The sequence below is a fragment of the Neoarius graeffei genome, chromosome 17 (assembly GCF_027579695.1).
Source record: "Neoarius graeffei isolate fNeoGra1 chromosome 17, fNeoGra1.pri, whole genome shotgun sequence".
NCBI classification, from domain to species: Eukaryota; Metazoa; Chordata; class Actinopteri; order Siluriformes; family Ariidae; genus Neoarius; species Neoarius graeffei.
The window spans coordinates 59,761,018-59,785,477 of NC_083585.1; the positions used below are offsets into that span (position 1 = coordinate 59,761,018).

The 24,460-nt window shown below is 42.4% G+C and overlaps 1 protein-coding gene across 3 annotated transcripts in view; it reads right to left on the reverse strand.

Moving 5' to 3' along the window:
• The window catches only part of robo1 (roundabout, axon guidance receptor, homolog 1 (Drosophila)), a 573,922-nt gene that overhangs the window by 336,701 nt on the left and 212,761 nt on the right, over positions 1 to 24,460 (reverse strand). For all 3 annotated transcript variants that reach the window (XM_060897774.1, XM_060897772.1, XM_060897773.1), the window contains exon 2: positions 16,357 to 16,683. In XM_060897774.1, the coding sequence (XP_060753757.1) occupies positions 16,357 to 16,683 (327 nt within the window). The remainder of the gene's footprint in view (positions 1 to 16,356; positions 16,684 to 24,460) is intronic.

The window sequence follows — 24,460 nt, forward strand, 5'->3', positions numbered from 1 at the left end:
TGAATCTGAAGTTTAGCACCAACATTAGCTTGGAGTCCATTACACGCAACATACAAATAATCCCACTGGAGAAGCCTTTTACTTAAACACGGAGAAGAAAGATGTCCAAAGTCGGCGGTTAGGGCTATCAGCATCTCTGTTCCCTCCCGTCTTAATCTCCCAGCTGGGGAACTGAAGGAACATGTTATTATTAGCTCCTTTGATATACAATGGCTTCCAAGTGAGTTACCGTATTTAAATGACTAGCCTGATTTAGTGCGCCCAAAAGCACAATATTGACTTTCCAGAGAGGAAGGGAGGCAAGGGGAGGAAAGGACATGATGATGAGGGAGCAAGATCATGGAAAGATGACAGGTTTAATTTAATTCATCTGTCAAAAATCCCCCCCGAAAAAAAGTTTTCTTCAGATTCTTTGGAAATCCCATTTTATACGGGTGGAAAACAAATCTTTCTTTGATCAGCATTTACGCAGCTGTTTGGAGATAGAGGCACTCGACAGACGCATCTGTCTTTCTCAAAACACAGCCTGACACCATGCATTACGTCATGTATCCTGCAGCCACGGGGCTCAACGGTGAGCACTTGCGGATAAGAGCATGCTTGCACTCCTCTCTTAACCCTTCTTCTCTTACACGCCCTACTCTCTAATCTTTTGTTCCCTCTGAAGGCTATTATTCGCCAACAACGCATGACACATAACAGATGCTGAGTATCGAATAGAGAAGAAACATGTACACAAAGAGAAACGTATTGAAAAAAAGTTGATCAAGGGTGCACAAAATCAAGAAAAGTACAAAGGAAAGCTTTTGTGCTAAATTATGATTGTAACCAAATGAGAGTTATATTCTGTTCATTATTTGCGGTGAACAGATAACGTGGTCTAAATGAATACAACTACAGATATGAATAGATGAATGACGACTACGCATTTTTACAGGGCTTCGAGTTGAGATTAGACCTGTTCTGGGGTCTTGAAACAATAAAAAAAGTTGCCCAAGTGGGATGTTTTTACATTTATGCAGTTGGATATGAAGCTAATGTGACAAAGAAAGACCACATTATTAGCATTCATTCATCCTTGGTAACTGCCTGGTCATGGTCAAGGTGATGGAAATTCGATTACTAGTTTGTTCATATTCTAGGAGCGGCAGAGTGGCGTCGTGGTTAGCACTGTTGCCTCACAGCAAGAAGATCCCGGGTTCGAATCTCATGGCCGACAGGGGCCTTTCTGTGTGGAGGTTTGCATATTCTCCCCGTGTCTGTGTGGGTTCCCTCCGGGTGCTCCGGTTTCCTGAACAGTCCAAAGACATGCAGATTAGGTAAAATCCCCAGGCACTGGACTTACACAAGCCAGTGCATACTTAGTGCCAGTCCCAAGCCTGGATAGATTGGGGAGGGTTGCGTCAGGAAGGGCATCCGGTCTAAAACCTACACCAAATCAAATATGCGGAACAGATCCGCTGTGGGGCGGCACGCTGGTGTAGTGGTTAGCGCTGTCGGCTCACAGCAAGAAGGTCCGGGTTCGAGCCCCGTGGCTGGCGAGGGCCTTTCTGTGTGGAGTTTGCATGTTCTCCCCGTGTCCGCATGGGTTTCCTCCGGGTGCTCCGGTTTCCCCCACAGTCCAAAGACATGCAGGTTAGGTTAACTGGTGACTCTAAATTGAGCGTAGGTGTGAATGTGAATGGTTGTCTGTGTCTATGTGTCAGCCCTGTGATGACCTGGCGACTTGTCCAGGGTGTACCCCGCCTTTCGCCCGTAGTCAGCTGGGATAGGCTCCAGCTCGCCTGCGACCCTGTAGAACAGGATAAAGCGGCTACAGATAGAGATGAGATCCGCTGTGGCGACCCTGAATGTAAGGCAGCAGCCGGAAGAGGAAGAAGGAGGAGTTTGTTTATATTTTGGAAACTAGAACCACCCAAGTTTGTTCGAAAAGATCACCGACACATACAAAGAAAAATAATAACTCAATCTCTAACTGATATAAATTATGAACTGGAATGACGTAGCTGAGGTTGAAGAACTGTCAAAGCTGGAATTTACAGATTTTTTTTCCCCCCAGATTTCCAGGGACACAGTGGTAGGTTTTCCAGTTTAGGCCACACCCACTTGGGGTTTAAATCCAAATATGACCAGTGGTTTTCTCCGCCTACACAGACAGTCTACCTGATACCAGAAAAAAAAAAAAAATTAAAAACTTGCCTTTCAACGTTCAAGTGATTTATATCGTCTCCGCTGCCCATAATTGCTGCAAATCCAATTATTCCAGCGTGAAATTGTCTTCGATTCAGGTCTAGCATGACCGGAAGCGACGTCATATTTGTTGATGGTCACGCTCTGATTGGCTGAGCCGGACCACATGACCATGCCATAGCATAATGTTATGTTACAGAGCCAGGCAGCGTACTACAGAGGGTCACTGAGAAAGCCAAGCACACATACGTCTGGAGGGAAACATCATACATATTTTGCGAGTATTTTACAGGGAAATGGTTAGTAATTTATTAGCTAAGAACGCACCAGAAGTCACCACAAGGCATGTAAATTTCTAAATTTTCTGGCGGTACATGCCCCCAGACCCTCCTAGCATTAGTGCGCCTTTGGCACGCTGCGACGGCTTCGCTGCTGCAAATTCCAGAACCACTTACTACATTTTTTTTTTTTAGCTGGCTACTTCAGATTTTCTGGCGAACCCTGGATAAAGATAATAGTATTGGGATACACGCCAAGACGGTACCTAATACTGAAAGTGAACCTTTATGAACCTGGGCTAAGTGTTTCTGCCTACCAAAGCACAGTGTGTTGGTTGAACAAGGAGTTGTACAATCAAACTCATATTGAGTCATCGTAACGTCTCTTAAAATAACAAGAAAAGAAAAGAAATCTGTTGAGATTTTGAACAGGAGTCTTTCAAAGCTACATGGGTTCAGCTGAACAAATAGTCTTTATGGGATTTCATGTTTTATAAGGTGTTTTGGCATCAAAAGTGCAAAATTCCTCAAGTTAAGACCTTGAAAACCTAAGAATTTTGTTAGCAAGCAGCGCACTTCTTGGAAATTAATTACACCAATTGAGTTTTTAAACCCAGACACTGATATGACACAAACAAAGGTCACGGAAATGTCTTGAGAAAACGCACTGCTCCTTTAGTCTACAATTAGAGGATTGTAAAATCACCGAGCTCCGGGATATGCTACATTCCTACCGAGGGTTTCCAACACGAGTTGCTTGGGCAACATAATTACACGCAGGGTGGCTGGAGTAACGGGGTGGGGGGAAGCAGGGTTGGAAACACACTGCAATGGTTTTTGAGCTTTGACACCATACCATTATGGTCCTGTTTGAACCTCATACAAAATAAGCGTCCCAGCAGGCCGTGGTGTCGTGCTCCCTGTCTTCTGGCCAAACCGTCTTACCGCCAGTGCTCTTGTTGTATTTTTTATATATATTTATTTATATATACTTTGAACTCCAGCCACTGTAACGAAGAGTGGATATCATCTGCTTTTCAGCATTGCTGTTTTTAGCTCCTGGACTTGCCAGTGCTCCTACTGTGTGCTCGCAGGGACAAAATATAATCTGGAAAATATTGCATGTTATGATTGCAACCAACCGCACGAAATGTCTGTGATCCCTCCGGATGCTCATTATACTCTGCAAATATCTTTGGCATGTTGGGATAAAACGTCGCTGGAGATTTTTGCATCGCAAGTCTGTATTTTCTGGGCTAAATCTCCACATCAGGATTAGGTTTGTTTCCGAACACTGCGTTTTGGTTGAAAGAGAATTCAAATCTGCCAATTTTTTGTTTTTCATGAGGCCTCCTTAGCACCTGTCGAATACTTACTGAGTGTTCTGAATAACCTTCTTCATTAACTTCGTGAACAGTTCAGTTGATGCAGAGTTACTGATACCACCTTGAAGTTCACCATTTTCCTATAGACCCCTTCGCACGTTTGTAAACAAACCGACCGTTGGCAGGATGCGCGCGCAGCCTGGACTCAGAAACAATGGCGCTGCCCATAGACCGGCATTATGAGCTGTCAGATTATGCAAAACAATTGTCGTTACAAGATCGAGAATGCTACATAAATAAGTTAACTCTAACAAGTGGACATCGCCTACCGGATCCGCATTTAATTAAAGAGTGGACGGACGATGTTAGTAAGTTCCCTGGTATACAATGGCCAGATATATACTCGTACCTTATTGACAAGACTTCAGTGTACACCCACGAAAAACTTCGTGCCTACAAGTCTTTACACGCATATGTGACCCCTCACCGAATCCAGGGACACATGTCGGCCGAAACGAATCCGAGATAATCGCAAAAGAAGCATTTTTTTTTCGAAATTTGTGATTTTTGTTTTTTTCCATCATGTGCAAGTTGAGATCTTGAAGAATGCAATCAGTATTTCAGATAATAGATTGTTTTGTTGGAAAAGCATACATTTTTTGTTGCAAATTGTCTGGTTTTTGTCAGGACTGTAGCCTGCTGGGGGGTGTGGGTAAATTACCATATGGGCCATTCACATGATGATTTAAGTCATTTGTTTTTTTTTTCCGCGAATCAGCTGTATGATACGAGCTGAGCTCGTGGCTACTTAACTGCATACAGGCGTGTGATTTCACTATGGAATGAGTTACTAAACAGAGCGCAGAGGAGCTGAAACACCGCGAAGCAAACAGACACACGGTATTTACATCGGAGATCACCATTTCTAGCAAAAAAAACCCGCAACCTCGTTTTCCAGATTGAATGGAATACTTGAATGATCGGATGATACACGGACCGTTCTAGGACTACATTCCATCGGAGGCATTGGTGTGTGCAAGGCGCCGTTTCTCTTTCTGATGGGGTAAGTTTATTAATCTAAGACTGTGTGGTTATTTTTGTATGTAACGGAGAGTGTTGTGGTTTGGTTAAGCCTAGGTCACAACCGGACGTACGATTTTTTGGCCGTGTGATTTTTGGCGTTTCCCAAATCGCTGCGTTTTTTTTTTGTTTGTTTGTTCATGGAGAAAGACGCGCATTGGCCGTAAGTTTGTCTTGCAACCTGAAAAAACCGTAAGCGCCCGTAGAGTTTGTTTGACATGACAAAGAACCTCTGCGGCCGGTCTGCGGCTCGAAAATCAGCACGTCACACGCGCGCTCTCGTGCGTTTCATGCGCGCCCTCCGTGCGTTTCTTGCGTTTTTTGCGTGTAGACCGGCCGTAGGAGCGCGTACTGTACGGCCGGTTGTGACAGAGGCTTTACATGAAACTAGTGTTGTGTTAGTTGTGTCATCATCGTGCTATCTTTCTTTCTTACGGTGTGAGTAATTTTTCATCCACAAAACGTTAAAGTATACTTTAGGACTTATTTTTGTACTTCATAATTGTGTTGGGCATACTTTGCATGGAAGGAAAATTAACGTGGTGATCTTTGTTTACATGAAAGTAGTATCGTGCTAGCTCGTAGGGGGTGGGGCTTTCCTTAATATCATGCAAATGAGCAGCATTATGTGCCCGCCCTACACCCAGAGTAGCTGAGATGGAAAACTTTGAGGGCGGTTTTCTCCCTTTTCTGTTTTAAGAAGTATACACTTTCAAAAGGCCACACATTCTTCAAATATTGTCAGATCTCCACATGGAAGGCATCATTGGAAAGCTTAGAAACTGTACTTTCTGAATCTGTCAATAACTCAAAATGCCCCCGGGCCGACATGTGTCCCTGGATTCTGTGATCTGCCACATATGATTATGTTATGTGCGGGCATGTACAGAACGTGTTTTACACTGAAATTGATGAAAACTTCTGTGCTCTGAAGTCAAAAATCTTGCCAAGTCAGCGTCAAGGTCAGAAGGTTGCTACCATATGTATGAAGCCTGGGTGGTATACAACAAGCTGGAAGGCTACGTTTTGACAGCCAATTGCACATGTATGGCAGGGTAAGTTATCTCCTACAAACAAAACTGCATGCAAAGCTAAGTTAACATGCTAACAATATTCATTACATTGTGTAACTATGACCAGCTAATCAGACAAACGTTACCAAAGTATTTTGCTACATCAATAAACGAAGACTAGAAAGAATAAAAAAGAAAGATTTAATAAATAGCCTGATCTTACCTGTGATGAAGTGGGCGCTGCAAACCCGCGCATTTTTGATGGTGCTTTCATCCCAGTCTACACGTTTGATGGCTTGTAGCCATAGACGTTGGCGATTTTTTTGGAATGGGTGAGATCCTGCTGGAATTCTGTACATTTTAACCCCATCACTGCTACGATTCTGACACCCGACAGCACAACAACTAGGCATTTCTTCCAAATATTTCTTCTCGTCTCTACCGTCGCTGAGTCTTTTTTGGGTCCAGGCTGCGCGCGCAATTTCCTCTTACGTATGAATGACGTTTACTGCGAAGGGGTCTATAACAGCACATCCTGAAGCGTTTTATTCTTTACGTCTTGTACCACGGCAGACTGCTAATAATTTAAAAAAAACATTTATTCAAGAATGACGTGATACTTTTGAACCATTTATAGTGACATTTACATGGTGTGCAACGTCTGTGGAACAAGTTAGTTCCTGTCATCACTTATAGCAGCGATAAACAGTCGTACTCTCTCCAGCCTCTCGTTTTTCCTCACTCTTGAACTGAATAGAAGATCTTCCCGTGTGCGAAGTGCACAGAGCGGAGCCCCATACTTAAGAGACTCTGGAAATGCATTGACGTTATTGTTGATGGCTTGACCATACCATGTTCATACGTATACACGAAGGTGTACCGTACCACTACTACCACCACAGGGAACCCGAACGTAAATACAAGGCAACATATCTCATAAACGCTTGACCACCGGACAGTGAAATCTGTATCTTTATTTCCATAAGCTAGACAGGGTTTTATCCAGCACTTGATTTTTAATAAGCTTTTTTTTTTTTTATTAATTACATGGGGTTATTTAATAACACATTTTACACTCATCGGGAGCTCTGCATTTAGGCAGTGTGTAAATATACCGTATTTTCTGGACTATAGAGCGCACCTGTATATAAGCCGCATCCGCTCTATTTTTTAAAAAAAAATTAAAAAAAGATATACAAGCCGCACCGGGCTATAAGCCGCAGATATCTATGTTGAAAAATTAGATATTTACTGCATGTACAGAACGATTTTGTACTGTAAATGTACATGTATGTACCTGAACAGATTCTTTCCGAACAGTGCCTTTTAACACGGCAGCAACTTTGCTGATTAAAACGGAACAGAACCAAGAGAAAATAACCGGTATTTATTTACCTTCATTTCTCCTGTGTTTGAAACCACAAGTCACTTTAATCATCTTCGCTGGATTTGAAAATAATTACCAGTTAGTAATTTGTCGTGCGTGTTCTATCTGCTAAAGATCTGCTAATTCTTCTTTGCACTGATTTTTCGTCTATCTTATTTTTGATTCTACTTCCGGTTAGAGCGCCCCTAGCGGTGGAAGAAAAATCCACAGAATAGCCGCACCTTTGTATAAGCCGCATGGTTCAAAACCTAGGAAAAAAGTAGCGGCTTATAGTCCAGAAAATACGGTATACAGTACCGTGCAAAAATCGTAGGCCAAGTTTACATTAGACCGTATCTGTCTCGTTTTCTTCGCAGATGCACTGTCCGTTTACATTAAAATGCCTGGAAACGCCGGGAAACGGGAATCCGCCAGCGTCCACGTATTCAATCCAGATCGTGTCTGGTCCGGTGCTGTGTAAACATTGAGAATACGCAGATACGCTGTGCTGAGCTCTAGCTGGCGTCGTCATTGGACAACGTCACTGTGACATCCACCTTCCTGATTCGCTGGCGTTGGTCATGTGACGCGACTGCTGAAAAACGGCGTGGACTTCCGCCTTGTATCACCTTTCATTAAAGAGTATAAAAGTATGAAAATACTGCAAATACTGATGCAAATACTGCCCATTGTGTAGTTATGATTGTCTTTAGGCTTGCCATCCTTCCACTTGCAAGTGGTAAGTGATATGCGCTGGGATCACACACACAGCGGCTCAGTCCCGAATCACTGCTCGTGCGCTTCACTCGCGCGCTCTGTGAGCTGCGCAGGGCCGGAGTGCGCACCCTCCAGAGGGCACTCGCTGTTCAGGGCGGAGTGATTTGGAGCGCAGGATGCCTGCGGAGCCGAGCGTATCCGTGTATTGGCGTTGCTGTGTGCACGCAAATCGTGTATTGGCGTTGCTGTGTGCACGCTAATCGTTTTAAAAACGTTAATCTGATGATCCGCTCATACGGTCTAATGTAAACCCCACCTTAAGGCACCCATCCCCCTCCAGTGCAAACTTTGCTACAGATTTCTATTTTATGACATCTACATTATCGAGTCAGTACAAAAACATTTTAGTTCGTTTTCCAGCACAAAATTAAACATTACAGAAAAAAAAAAATTGTATCTGAGCAGCATATTCCATAAGAGAGCACTTTTCAAATTAAAAAAAAAAAACATAATGAAGGCGACTGGGTTTTGGTGCACAATTAAGAAGCTCGTTAGCTCATCCAGCTGACAGGTGATGAGTTTATGCCATCAAGTGTCGTCCGTAGTCTGCTTGGCGTCATCTTTCTCAATTCTTCACCGATTTTTATTATTTTTGGCAGGAAGGTCGGTCTGCCTGGGGTGCATATAGATAGCTTCTATCCAAATTTGCATAATTGCAATTAATAATGAAGATATGGAGTAATTAATCAATCCCTAACGAGCAGTTTCCACACGAATCGCTTCTTCTCCCTCAATTCTTCACCCATTTTGATTCTTTCTGGTATGAAGGTAGGGGGACCTAGGGTGCATAGAACTTCTACCCAGATTTGCTTCATTACAATTAATAATGAAGTTATGGACTAATTAAGCCTTAATTCAGCAGCAGTTCAACAAAAATCGCTTCTTCTCAGTTAATTCCTTGGCGTTTTGGATTCTTTCTGGCAAGTAGGTCGGTATTCCTAGGGTGGATATCGCTTCTATATACAGCTTGTATATACCGTAGCTTGCAACATTTATTGCGCAAGGAGGTCCACTTTAGATCGTTCCTCCTGGACTAGACGGGGCTGGAGTGAGATACGCCGTCGTTGACCGTCTCGTTTCTAAGCCATTTTTGGTCTACGTCATTTCTTTACACGTGCCTAAGACTTGTGCGCAGGACAGTATGGTATGTTAAGACAAAAAAAAGCAGCTTTTTGTCAGAAAAACTTAGACTCCGTTCAGACTGCAACCTGAAACGACCCATATCCGATTTGTTGTGAAATCCGATTTTTTTGTTAGGCCGTTCACATTACCAATTATATGAGACTTGTATGCGATCTCCAATATGAACGGAAAACGACCCAAAAGTGTCCCGCATGTGCAAATTGACACGTAATAAGCACATCTACGTAATACGTAAAAAAAAGCGCACTCTTCATGTTTAATGATTTCTGTTTGTTTGTTTGTTTGTTTAATTATCTGGTTAGTGTTAAAGTGTGAGGTCTCGTGTGTGTTTTTGTTTCTGAACTGAAATGAAAACGTGTAGCCTGGTAACGAGGGTTGACTCCTAAATGTCTCTCTAATTTCTATATAAGTGCACTACATGTTACTAGGAAGTAATGGATTTTTAAACTCTATATAGTGCACTCGAGCTTCAGTAGGCAGTCATTTGGGATACGGCCGCTGTATTACCAAACTCTTAATTCAGGCTTAATCATTTGCACAGATTTATTTCATCATATTAATAAACTTTTTCTACATTTTTATAAATATTTATTTAGACTGTTTATAGCCAGCTGAATTCTGCAACTTCTCTCAGCGCTGGCTCAAGGTGCAGAAACACCAGTGCAGTTTGCGATGGAGATGAGGCGAGACCTGGCGATGTGGTTTTTGTGGCGGCGGCGGAACTCGCACAATAATCTGATTAATGTGGGCAGCAGACTAATGAGACCGAAGGTGTCAAATTACTGGAAATTTCCAGAACAATCTTATAATCTTGTAATACAGGATGGTTTAAGTTATAAATCAGTTATAGAAACTGTTTTATTTAATCAGGCTAACAGATCAACATCCAGGTCCCTACCAAATCCACCATTAGCTTGATCAATTCTATAAAAGTCTATTTAAATTCTGAAAACTGTACAAATGTTGTTGTTTTCCACCAAAGAGGCGGGATTAGCCAACGCAGAATAGTGACGTTTGTCTCTTGTTGATGACGTGTAGGTCGCATGAATGCGACCTGTCCGGTCAGACTGCAGTCGCATGTGAAAATAACGGATATGCATCGGAATCAGGATCACATATCCAAGCGGCCTGGGTCGCATGTGAAAAAATCGGATCTGTGTCGTTCAGATTGTCAATAACAAATCGGATACAGGTCGCATATGGGCAAAAAAAAATCGGATATGGGTCGTTTCAGGGTGCAGTCTGAACGTAGTCTTAGTTTCGACCCACATTAATATGAAATCTATGACTCGATGCCTGGGTACTGTCAGGACTGCTGTTCGAGAAAATCAATCAATCAATCAATCAATCAATCAATCAATCAATCAATCAATCAACACCTTCTGACCAATCAGAACGGAGAATTCAGCAGCACTGTAGTGTAATACCCCAGCATTTGTGATATCGTAACAGGAATGAAGCAGCACACTGTGAAACATGACCACACGACGTTTATTAATCACAGCCGTTGTTATTTCGATGTGTATAATTAAATCTGTCCGAGAAAGTTAAACAGTACTCCACCGCGCAGTCTTAACTGGGTGCAAAAAGCTGAATATCATTCAGGAACTCAGAGAGCAGGTGATTAAAGAGCTGAAACGCTGCCTGCCCAGGAGCAGATGCCAATGTCACACATTCCACTTGAAACTCAAAGCAGTCAAGCGTTCCTTCCAACCCATTGCCAGGACGATTAGATTACAGCAAGAGCCTTGGTGACAGCTCCTGGGCATACTTGAAAAGTGGTTGCTATCTGAGATCCTCCCCATTCGCTCCTCTTGAGCTTGAAAAGATACGGTACACCGAGCAGTTCATGGAAGAAACCAAAAGCAAGACCTTCATTAAAAATGGCAGTGGAGAGAGAGAGCGAGAGAGATTTATAGCCGTAGACTCAACTCTGGAAAGCAGGAACTTCCTTACAGCAAGACAACCTATAATCTAAAAAAAACCCTGAAAACCCAAAGCTTATTTTAAAACAGCTTTTTTTTTTTTTTTTGGAAATCTATCCTTTGCATGGTTTGGATAGAATTGAGAGTTAAAGGTCATTCAGTTGGTGTCGGTTGACAAAACAAGCAGGAATAAAAATAAGTGGTCATGGAATGTGAGAACTTTGCAATATATACAATTGAGTGCAAAAGTTTGCACATCCCGTCTTTTCGGATGGGTGAGAAAAATCTCATCTCATTATCTGTAGCCGCTTTATCCTGTTCTACAGGGTCGCAGGCAAGCTGGAGCCTATCCCAGCTGACTACGGGTGAAAGGCGGGGTACACCCTGGACAAGTCGCCAGGTCATCACAGGGCTGACACATAGACACAGACAACCATTCACACTCACATTCACACCTACGCTCAATTTAGAGTCACCAGTTAACCTAACCTGCATGTCTTTGGACTGTGGGGGAAACCGGAGCACCCGGAGGAAACCCACGCGGACACGGGGAGAACATGCAAACTCCGCACAGAAAGGCCCTCGCCGGCCACGGGGCTCGAACTCAGTACCTTCTTGCTGTGAGGCGACAGCGCTAACCACTACACCACCGTGCCGCCCGGTGAGAAAAATGTTTTACAATTTCTTTATCAGATCAGGGGCGGGGTTTCCCCAAAAACCTTTCACTTTAGGGCTAAAGACTGAGTTTAAAGACGCTCTTCTCTTAAGCACTGAATGTTGTTTGTGTACTTGGTTTTCCCAAACCCATTCATAAGGAGGAGTCTTAAGAGCAACTTTGCGAAGAGCGTCTTTGCGGCGCATGTCCATTAGTAACTTTTAAAGGCATTCGTACTATAGTCGCTGAAGGCATTAGTAGTTGTTAAAGCCAGTTGATGAGGTCACATGGTGTTCGTTTTCAATTAAAAAAAAAAAAAAAAAAACACACAATGAACTATAAAGTGATTAAAATATATGTTAATATATTGTATCGGGGCGGCACGGTGGTGTAGTGGTTATCGCTGTCGCCTCACAGCAAGAAGGTCCGGGTTCGAGCCCCGTGGCCGGCGACGGCCTTTCTGTGCGGAGTTTGTATGTTCTCGCCGTGTCCGCGTGGGTTTCCTCCGGGTGCTCCGGTTTCCCCCACAGTCCAAAGACATGCAGGTTAGGTTAACTGGTGACTCTAAATTGACCGTAGGTGTGAATGTGAGTGTGAATGGTTGTCTGTGTCTATGTGCAGCCCTGTGATGACCTGGCGACTTGTCCAGGGTGTACCCCGCCTTTCGCCCGTAGTCAGCTGGGATAGGCTCCAGCTCGCCTGCGACCCTGTAGAACAGGATAAAGTGGCTACAGATAACGAGATGAGATGAGAATGAACAAATGTTCACGCGAAAGAATGAGCAAATAATAAGCTAAATAATTCAGTAAATGTTTTCCCCGTGCTCGCTCAGGATTATTTCAACTGTTATACACACTGCATGCCAAGTTGGCAATGTTCTCCCTTATATACATGTGTGTATGTGTGAGTCATTCTAGAATTCGGGGTACGTTTCGCGTCTCGGAGATAAACCTTTTGTTATTTTCCACAAAAGAAATCTTTATTGAATCGTTTTTTGAACAATAATGCAAATTATGACAAATTTTCACCAATAGCGATGCTTGATGTACATTTTCGACCCAATTTATCCATAAAGCATTAACTAAATGACTCCCACCCCTCCCCCCACATTTTTGGCTGTATTCGACTCCTGATTCATCCATTCAACTCAGTGATTCAGTCTAACATTCTATTAACTGTAATAAAATCAGTTGCACAGAAAGTCTATTTTCTGTATTATGTGAAATTTCAGTCATAAAAATATGTATACGTTTATCCATCCCAATGTTCTTGTCAACTCTGTTACCTCTGTTATAAAGCCACATAAACTCCACAAAGCCTTTTAATCATACACATGACACCTGCACCGAGTGATGTCACTTCCTCTGGCGGGAAACTTCAGAACGTGAGGCAGTGAGGTGTGCTGTGTTCTGTTTCTTCTCTCACACTTAAATTTGAACAAAATTTTGAGGATTTTTACACCAGCAAGAGATTAATTATTCGTCAACTCTGTTGCTGTGATATCAGAGTGAATCTCTCACTCATTTAAAAAAAATATATATGATTAAAATCCATAACATTCTATTTTTATACATGCCGTGCGGTAGCTAGTTTGAGGTTGGCATGTGGAATTAAAACACAAAATGTCGGACGATGTCAACTCTGTTATCGCCAGTTCTGTTAATCGACTGCCCGGTTTAACAATAACAGAGTTGACGATGATGACGGACAGAGTCAGCACTTGAAACGCACCTGCAATTATGGAACGGGCCGTGTATATACAAACACACAGTGTTAGAGGTGCAGAAATGTGTCACTTTTATGCCACAAAATCAAATAATCACTCACCTCATGATTAAAATGTGCCGATAGACATTACTGTACAATATCCATACATAGTTCCATAACATATTGAAATAGATGCATAATGTTTTGCGTATATTTACTGAATAATTAACTTGCAATGTACAAGAAAAACAACTGAACCCCGGCAGCAGATTCAACACCAGTCTCCGCCCACTGACTGCGAGTCCCTCGGAGACGCATTGCATTGGCTGTGAGGAGACGCTCTTTGTTGTGAAACAGTGATCCAGGTAGATCGTAACTTAAAGGTCATAGGCAAGGGTCGGAGGTGAAACGTAGAATATCAACTTTATTGTCTAGAAGAACGACCCAAAAAGTGAATTCAATCTTCCTAGTGTCTAATTTGCACCCTAAAATTGAATAAAACGGTTAAAATATACTGTTTTGCCCAGTTTCCGAAGGTTTGTTTATATCTCACTTATGCGCACTTCCACCACCAGGGGGCCGTCGTCGTGACGTCATTTAAGCCAAACAGACCGGGAGCAGCTCTGTGTTTACTTGCGAACCGAGCACACGTGTACGGACTTTGGTCGTGAGAGGTTGTGTAAAATGTCTGATAGCGATTTTGAAGTAGGAACTCTCCAAATTGAACATCGAGAGGTGAAACCGTATATGTATGAACCTGTGGCCATTGCGAAGCAATCGGTGAACGTGGCTCACTGGTTTGACCGTGCGGCCTCGGAATCGGACAGCGACTCGGCCGACTCTGATCGCGGTGACCCCGGACCTCAACAAGACTCGCGCCCAAACGATTTATCCTGGTAGTTATGATAAATTCCTACTTTCGTCGTAATACTAAATAAGAGCCCTTTTGAAGAATAATTAAAGCGCCCTCCCTAGTGGATATAGGGAACGATTACTGGACAGCGCGCCGGTAGGCCACATTAGCCTGCCATCCGCGGCATTATACTATTTATAGCCGACTCTAAGCGAGGAAATATCCCTTTGTCTCATTTCCACAATGATTGTACAGGATCCCTCAGGATTCTTGACTCGTCAATTGCAAGCAAAGGTAAAAATGTTTCCCTCCAATCTTCTCCGTTTTGCTTGAGCGTTGCTGCTCCGTTTATTCTTTGACTGCTTGGTTTTGTTCCACGCTCCCTGCCTCGTCTCCTCTTCCGGAAAAAGCCAATCCTCAACTCAAGCGGTTTGTTTGTCTTAAATGACGTCACGCGCCGAGTCGTCACGAAAATAGCCGAACAGAAATTCTCCGCAATCCGCGCTAAATTATTTTAATTATTACTTATTAACAATACTTCTTGGGACCGGAAGAAAATTACAAAGGGTTTTTTAACATATAAAGTTTCAAATGTGCATAAAATTAAAACCGTTGCCTCTGAGCTTTAAAGGAACAGTCCACCGTACTTCCATAATGAAATATGCTCTTACCTGAATTGAGACGAGCTGCTCCGTACCTCTCCGAGCTTTGCGCGACCTCCCAGTCAGTCAGACGCAGTCAGATGCGCTGTCACTCCTGTTAGCAATGTAGCTAGGCTCAGTATGGCCAATGGTATTTTTGGGGGCTGTAGTTAGATGCGACCAAACTCTTCCGCGTTTTTCCTGTTTACATAGGTTTATATGAGCAGTGATATGAAACAAGTTCAGTTACACAAATTGAAACGTAGCGATTTTCTATGCTATGGAAAGTCCGCACTATAATGACAGGCGTACTAACACCTTCTGCGCGCTTCGACAGCGCATTGATACGGAGCTCAGATATCAATGCGCTGCCGAAGCGCGCAGAAGGTGTGACTGACTGGGAGGTCGCGCAAAGCTCGGAGAGGTACGGAGCAGCTCGTCTCAATTCAGATAAGAGCATATTTCATTATGGAAGTACGGTGGACTGTTCCTTTAAGGGCGAACTAAAGTCCAACTTTGGCTACAACGCTGTTTGGGAAAACCATGTTAGCTTAAAGACACTCTTAGACTTAAGGGGCTTTCGGGAAACCCAGCCCTGACTTGTAAGAAGGTAAAAATTAAGTGAACTTAAATTGCAAAATCTACAACAAAGCAACAGCGATTTAGAAATGGCGATAAAAATCTTTACACTGATGTTGTTTTATTTTTAATATCTGAACCTGAACATACCGTCTGTCCATCAGTTCAACCGAACACAAATAAGAAATACATAAATTAAATAACTTTTTGTCCTAAGGGTATGCAAACTTTTTTTTTTTTTAAATTCATCAAGAAAAGAAAGCACATCCAGGCACTGTGTTAAAACCCTGTCCTTATTTTCCAGTCCCTCTAAACATTCCACTGGTTTCTAATTCACGGCTAGAAAACTCTGGCCAAGAACTGAAACGTTCCCCTCAAACACACACCACCTGCTGAACACCAACTGTGTGAGAGGATTAGTATCTCGGATGACTCCTGACCACCTAGAGAAGCTTCTTTAAGAACTACTCAAGCCGACTGTATCTGGTGTGCTCTATCCATCGGGATCAGCATGCAGACCCACCGACGCGAGCACTTCCTGTCCATCTCTAGATTATCCAACTCACTGAGCCCATTGAGCATCGAGCCCCAGGAGGAAACTGGAAACCATTTACCATTCAAACTAAAGGAGCTATAACCTCTCCTGCATTCAGAGCATGGGCACGGGGTCAGAAACACAGCACTGAAAGAAGACTGTGGCCTGGTTTCAGTATCGGCCCGGGGGAAAACCTATCGCTCCCAGAGAGGCCTTGATAAGCAACACCATTATTCCAAGACTGAGAAAAAGCTTTTCGAACAGAAATTAAAAGGAACCGAGCACTTACTGGCTACTTCCAGCGACGCGTTGTGGCTAACAGCTTCTCCGAGATAGTTGCGAGCTACGCAGACGTACGAGCCTTCGTCTGGTTTGCTCCGACGTCCGTGAATGATTTTCAGGAAGAAGAGAGAACCAGTGGGAAGGAGCATGCGATGGGAACGTGAGTCGTCCCGATCCGTTTCCACCCTTTCGCCGTCTTTGTACCACTCCACCGTCGGCGTGGGCCGCCCCTCGGCCTTGCAGTTGAGGGTCGCCGGTTCACCCTTGGACACGATCAGGTCGGAGGGATGCTCCACGATGCGGGGCGGGTAGTCCTCCTGCCGCAGCCGAGATCCTGGAGAACACAGAGAGGGGATGGGAATGATTCTGGGATCTGAAGATCTACAGTAGATGGAGATCTTAGGACAACAAAGGAAAGTGATAGAAAAGTGTAGAAACATTCATGACTGGCTTCTCAATGACTTTGGAGTCAATGCTGATCATTTGTCAGAACTTTGCTGAGTGTGCTGCTATTGCATTAACACAATAAATGACAAATTTATGACAATTATACTACAAAACGAGACGGTCGATGACGGCGTAGCTCACTCCAGCCCTGTCTAGTCCAGAAGGAACGATCTAAAGTGGGCCACCTTCCTTGCACAATAAATGTTGAAGCTATATACACTTTATACAAGCTATATATAGAAGCGATATCCACTAGGAATACCGACCTATTTACCAGAAAGAATCCAAAACGGTGAGGAATTGACCAAGAAGAAGCGATTTTTGTTGAACTGCTGTTGAATTAAGGCTTAATTAGTCCATAACTTCATTAATAATTGTAATGAAGCAAATCTGGGTAGAAGTTCTATGCACCCTAGGTCCCCCTACCTTCATACCAGAAAGAATCAAAATCGGTGAAGAATTGAGGGAGAAGAAGTGATTTGTGTAGAAGCTGCTCTCAAAGGAGAACCGTAAACTTGCTTTATTTCTTAATGTGTTATTCGATTACGTTTTCGGTTTTAGTAACCTTATATCGTGACTCGTATTGGCAACTAATCGCAATTAAATATTATACTTATCGGCCTATTCGGTTTTTAGCCGTGTTGAATTTAGTTCGTTCGGTCCACGGCAGGCGTCGCTTACCCGCAAGATCTTCACAAGACTTGTGCGAGACTTCGAAACGTGAAGCGTCAGCCAGGTGTCAGCGCCGCCATTTTGAAAACTGTTTTCCAAACGAAGTATTGCACAAAAACGAGTTTAAATGACGCCTACTTTTTTCAAAGTTTCCTGATTGCTATCAAAACAAACAAAACTTCCGGCTTGATTACGTCAGCATTCGAAAGAGGGCGCGCGCGTCTTTTGACAACGTTGGCAGATGTCGGTCACTTTGATTTCCGCTGTACGTTTTACTTCCGTCCTACGATGTCTCGCACAGGTCTCAACGAATCTCGTTTACGGCCATCGCTTTGACATACGGACTGATACATTACAGAGCATATTTCAGACACTCACAACTTGCTATAGCAGCGACAAAATAGCGATCAAAAATGCATTCCGATATTTAATAAAATGAGAAACAGAATTTTGATGATAAAAAAAAATTTGCCTTCAGTTCTCCTTTAACTCAACACCTGTTGGCCAGATGAGCTAATGAACCATAATGTTGATTTAAAGGATGAAAATTCAAAAAAAGTTTTATCCTTAAACATTTGACAAACATCAGATTCACTGTTATTCCAAATGTCACTTCTTAAAGGGGAACAGAGGGCAATATATAGAGTAAATATAACAATAAAACACACATTAACGAACCTTATTCAAGACTTACAAAAATGTTTTGTTCTAAGGTTGGAAAGTTATAGTGTTTTGAAAGTAGCTCGTGCAGTTTGAACAGCCCGCCATGATATTAATTTTACCCAATCAGAATGCACGTTCATTTTCTCCGCGTAACACTCATGACGTATGTACGTGCCCAGTTGTGTTGGCTCATTGAGGTTGGGAATAGCACGTGTGATACCTGTTTCTGCCTCTTGCGACGATTTCGCAAGTCCACGGGTGGCGCCTATCTCATTGCAGCAAATAAATTCTGCTGGACTCGTGAGCAACTCCGCGTTACATTTTCCGCACGAGCACCACGCCGTGTCACCAGCACGCAGACGCTCTGCCCCGCCCCACGCTCGCCACGCCCATGGTCAGCATCAGTCTCATCCTCGCCGTCATCCGAGCTTTCTTCTCTTATTTCATCACCGGAGTCGAGAGTACCTCTCCTAGCTATTTTAAGTTCGTTTCTTAAGACAAGGATTTTTTAAGATGTTACCTTGTTGACAGTTTCGGCGAGAATCTTCCGCCTTCTTCAAAACAGTCACCAGATGTGTCCTGGAGGAGCGACCTGACAGCAGGAGGCGTGAACTACCTGTCAAATTGGGCGGGACGTTCACGCCTCCGTAGCGTAACATCAGCTGATAAGCCCCGTCACCACTCGACATCTGGTGACTGTTTTGAAGAAGGCGGAAGATTCTCGCCGAAACTGTCAACAAGGGAACATCTTAAAAAATCCTTGTCTTAAGAAACGAACTTAAAATAGTTAGACATAATGAACTTCCACTACATAGTACCTCTCTTAGGTTCAAACTGGTACCCTTCTAAGCCATAGCCTGCTTGCAGTGTGTCTTGCGGGATCTCTTCGTACGATTCGACAGAGCTGTCGCTTTCACTTGATGCGCCCGACGCCATGATTACACGCTTATCTCCAAGTGCAGTGGGTAGCGCTGACGTCACGGTCTTTTAAAAATGGCGACTCTTGTGCGGTTTAGCGTATAAAGTATTATATTTACAATTACCAAGATATTTCGTTGTTTTCTAGTATATAAATTTGATAGAATACTTAAGAATACGTTACTTTGTCACATCAGCAACTGTATATATTATATTCGGTACCCCTTTAAATGTCTTTTTTTTTAAAACTGGGTCCACTGGTTTTGTTTTGGTGAAACCACAAGGGGGGAGGAGAGAGAAACCTCTGGCACGCATAAATACGCCTTGTATAAAAGAAAATGTTGGTGCAAGACAGCCAGTTAAACTAACATTTGTAAACATCTTCCTCAGTGCACGGCGGTCAGGCCACATTTACGACCGCCATGTTTTCCTTTCAAGGGACTCATTTGTCCAGCGAACAAAATTACTGGGTTGAAACATGCAATGCTTCTTATACGACTGCTGTCCTTATTCTACCTTCTGAATGAGACAGATTTTTATCTTGGAAGCGGTAAAAATGCTGCCTGAAGCCACTGCCTTGCAGATTTAGCACAGGAGTCGGACAGAGATGAATTTTTAAAAAGTCTATGTAACAAAGTGTGCTTCAGATATATCAGTTATCTCGACATGGCTCATCAGCACACTCGTACCTTTAACATCTAGTTTTTCAGATTCCCCTAAGGGTAGAAGCTGGAAAGGAGTTTAATTTTTTAAATAGTATGCATCACACAATTAGAGAGCTTATTTTACATCACAAGTACGAAATCTAACCGTGCTAACTGAGTGATAAAGCTATTACATCGTTGCATCGAGTGATTTTCTTTGGCCTCACATGAACGAAATTGTCACTTTTCTTCTCTTCAAGTATCAGCAAAGCAAGTTTGTTGACGGCCTAAACAGGGTGCCAATACTTTTGTGAGTAACGCGTGTAAGAAAGTTGAGCACGTGATCTCCAATGCCAGTTTACTGAACACAGAGTGGATGATGAAGGTCCCGGCGTATCGTACCTGACGCAGTGAGTGTACACGGTGAACAGGAAGCCATCAGTTGGGGATTTGGGGGTTTAAAAGTCCTACATGAAGACATGTCCTCTAAAAGTGGTTTAAAAAAGTGCACTAAAATGCGTGGAAGAGTGGACTAAAAGTATAAAGGTATACGAAAACAAGTGTAAAATGTTTACTAGATATCTAAATAGTGTACTAAAATGTGTGCGAAGTTTAATAAAAGTGCAAAACGTTCACTAAATGTGTACACAGTACTAAAAAGTACAAAAGGTACACACAAAACAAGCAAAATTGTCCTAAAATGTGTAAACATGCAGTAAAACCTGTATAAAGTGTGTAATAAAGCATGTAAAACATACTAAAATGTGGACTAAAAAGTGTAAAGTATACTAAAAGCTATAAAAATTGTACAAAAATGTATAAACGTAAATGGAAAAATGTACCAAAAGTGTAATAAAACGTGTAAAACATACTAAAGTGTCCTAAAAATGTAAAATGTTCACTAAAGTGTAAAATTGTACTAAAATTTGTACCAAAACTATAAGACAAGATGTAAAATGTGTAAATAAAAATGTAAAATGCTTACTAAAAAGTCTAAATGTGAAGTAAAAATTGTAAACATGGACTAAACTGTATACTCAAAGTGTAATACCACATGTAAAAATGTAAAGCATACCAAAATGTGTAAACATGTAGTAAAAAGTGTAACAAATGTGTAATAAAACATGTAAAACACACTAGAATGTGTTCCAAAAAGTGTAAATTATACTTAAAAAAAAGCGTAAAAATTGTACAAGAAAATGTATAAACATGCATGGATAAGGGTACATGTTCACTAAAACATGCATGAGATACTAAAATGTGGACTAAAATGTGAAAAGTATACTAAAAAAAAGTATAAAAATTGTTCAAAAATGTATAAATGTGCCTGAAAATGTGTACCAAAATTGTAATAAAATGTGTAAAACACGCTAAAATGTGTACTAAAAAGTGTTAAGTATCGTAAAAAAGTGCAAAATTGTACTAAAAACGTGAAAACATACTAAATAGTGTAATAAATGTGCAATAAAAGAAGTAAAATATACTAAAATGCCTCCTAAAAATGTAAAATGGATACCAAGAGTGTAAAATTCTGCTTGAAATTGTTTAAAAAAAAAAACTCTACAAAGTGTTATAAAAAGTGTGAAACGTCACTCAAATGTGTAGCAGAACAATTGAAATGCTTAGAGTTTGCAAAATCTTTAAAAATATAAAATGTAAACTGTTCCAGATATTTTTCAGTGTAAAATAATTGATTTTTGTAATACAATAAGAATTGTAATGTAATAATAATAATAATAAAATCAGAGGGTCAGAAGTTTGTCAGTTTTGCAGGTGTTTGTTCATAAACCTTGACACGGTGATATAACCACACTGTGATTTATAGTAAAGTATCGTGATGTATTGTATATTTCCTCCCTTCCCCTTCTGATCGTATCGTCCTCCTCTCCAGCTGATAAAACACGGCTCTGTGAGGAAACTCGTCCTCACATTACAGGATCGTCTGTCCTCTCCGAGTGCAGCGGAGCAACACTTTAACTGCAGCACTGTCATTTTAGACGTTTGAAGTGTCTCTGATCAAAGGCGAGAAACGTGAGGAGGCAGGAGGAGAGGAGAGGAGAGGAGAGGAGAGGGGAGGAGAGGGGGAAGAGAGGAGAGGGGAGAGAGGGGAGGAGAGGAAAGGGGAGGAGAGGGGAGAGAGGGGAGGATAGGAGAGGAGGGGGAGAAGAGGATAGGATAGGAGAGGAGAGGGGAGGAAAGGGGAGGAGAGGAGAAAGGAGAGAATGGGGAGAGGAGAGGGGAGGATAAGAGAGGAGAGGATGGAAGGAGGGGAGGATAGAAGAGGAGGAGAGGGGGAAGAGAGGAGGGGAAGCAGAGGGGAGGAAGAGGAGAGGAGGAGGGGAGGAGAGGAGGAGAGAAGAGGGGAAAGGAGGGGAGAGGGGAGGATAGGAGAGGAGAGGAGGGAAGGAGGGGAGGATAGAAGAGGAGGAGAGGGGGAAGAGAGGAGGGGAAGCAGAGGGGAGGAGGAGGAGGGGAGGAAGAGGAGAGGAGGAGAGAAGAGGGGAAAGGAGAGGAGAGGGGAGGATGGGGGAAGAGAGGAGAGAAGGAAAGAGGAGGAGGGGAGAAGTGGAGAAGGGGAAGGGAGGAGAGGCACGAGAGAGTGAGAGAGCGGACTGAGAGACCGCGGGAGGGAGAGAAACTTCACAAATGCACATCTTTACATACACATGTATATCTATCTGTGTGTGTGTGTGTGTGTGTGTGTGTGTGTGTGGAGAGAGAGAGAGAGAGAGAGAGAGAGAGAGAGAGAGAGAGAGAGAGAATTAAAGTGTCTGGGATTAATTCATGGTCCAGGGTCACAAATCATTTGTCCAAAACCCCGTGACCTGGAACTGATGCATATTCTCTCTCTCTCTCTCTCTCTCTCTCTCTCACACACACACACACACGAATGCATCAATAAGACATGAATGAATTAAAAATTTCCAAGAAGCATACAGTTTAATTATTTATTCATTCATTTTTTTTATCGGTTTATTGGATATGCTAAAGATAAATCGTCTAATTCATCTTGGCACACAACAGTAAAATTTATTTATTTGTTTGTTGACTTGTTTCATTTCAGTGTACTTGTGTTTTATATAAATCAATTAAATATAATAGGATAAAGACAGATATAATATAAATTAATAAGTATAATAGAGGGCGGCACGGTGGTGTAGTGGTTAGCGCTGTCGCCTCACAGCAAGAAGGTCCGGGTTCGAGCCCCGTGGCCGGCGAGGGCCTTTCTGTGCGGAGTTTGCATGTTCTCCCCGTGTCCGCGTGGGTTTCCTCCGGGTGCTCCGGTTTCCCCCACAGTCCAAAGACATGCAGGTTAGGTTAACTGGTGACTCTAAATTGAGCGTAGGTGTGAATGTGAGTGTGAATGGTTGTCTGTGTCTATGTGTCAGCCCTGTGATGACCTGGCGACTTGTCCAGGGTGTACCCCGCCTTTCGCCCGTAGTCAGCTGGGATAGGCTCCAGCTTGCCTGCGACCCTGTAGAACAGGATAAAGCGGCTACAGATAATGAGATGAGATGTTAAAAAAGCAATTTTTTTTCCTTTATATTTTCTTATATTCTATATCATATTTTATATTGTATCGATCTTTATTCTATTATATTTAATTTATTAATTTATTTTTAACTTACTCTACATTTATCGATGTTTTGCTCTGGACTTGAGCTGTTGCAGTACCTGAATTTCTCCTCTTGAGGATCAATAAAAGAAAATCTCATCTCTTATTTATTTGAATTGTGTCTGTTTTGTGTTTGTTTGCTCACATGATGTTGTTTTTCCTCGACTTCGTACCTGTTTTATGAAACCATCCATCCCAGCTGAAGTCATTTTAAAATCTGACTATTAATATGAAAAATACCATTAAAGTGTAAAATATTGTCCGGGTAAAAGCGTCTGTACTCGCGTTTAAAACGGTAACCGAAATAATAACCTTTGAGGTTTGCTTTTGTGGGGTTTTTTGGTGTTTTTTTTTTTGTTTCAGGTGGACTGAAGCCCGCGGTGTTAAATATCAGCGTCGCCATTAAAATTCCTTCATACAGAGCAGATCCTGGGCGTAGAGACAGATTCCACTGTCAGTGTCTTTTACCACGTGTCTGTTTTTGCAGTTGATCGGAGCGTCTGTCCTGTGGAGACGTCTAGACTACAAAATACTTTCAGAGGAGAAAAATAAAAGAAGAGTCAAATATTTACGAAAGAGGACACATAAAGAGGAACAAACGGGTAATGTTTAAGTACAACAATGCTGAAAGAATAACACGTGAAAGTAAGGTGTGTGTGCTTCAGATATCTCCTCCTGACACTGGAAAGTTGATTATTTTCCCCAAACTGCACACCTGGACGTGTTTTTATTCCTCTTACACAACCGTAATTAGATAATGATTAAACTTTTTAAGAATTAAAGACTGATATATCAAACTTTTTATCCATTTAGAGTTACATTTAAGGCCAAATCACTTCCTGTCCTCGCTGATCACTCCTTCACCAGCCTCTCTTTTCTTCTCTCTCCATCTCTCTCTTAAAAAGTGAGACAGTTTATCATGTTACCGAAACCGTGTAAACTCGTCTGTCCTGCGAACTGAAGCTCCAGCTTCACCTCAGACCGCGACGCTGGAGACTCCGCCCATAAAACTTCACCATGTCAAGAGTTATACACGTTTCCTTCCTGTGAATGAATGAGCTGTTGCTATGGAAACGATAATGTATTAGAAGCAGGGCGTTCATTCATACTGTACAAACCTGATTAACGTATTCCGACCAATCAGATTAGAG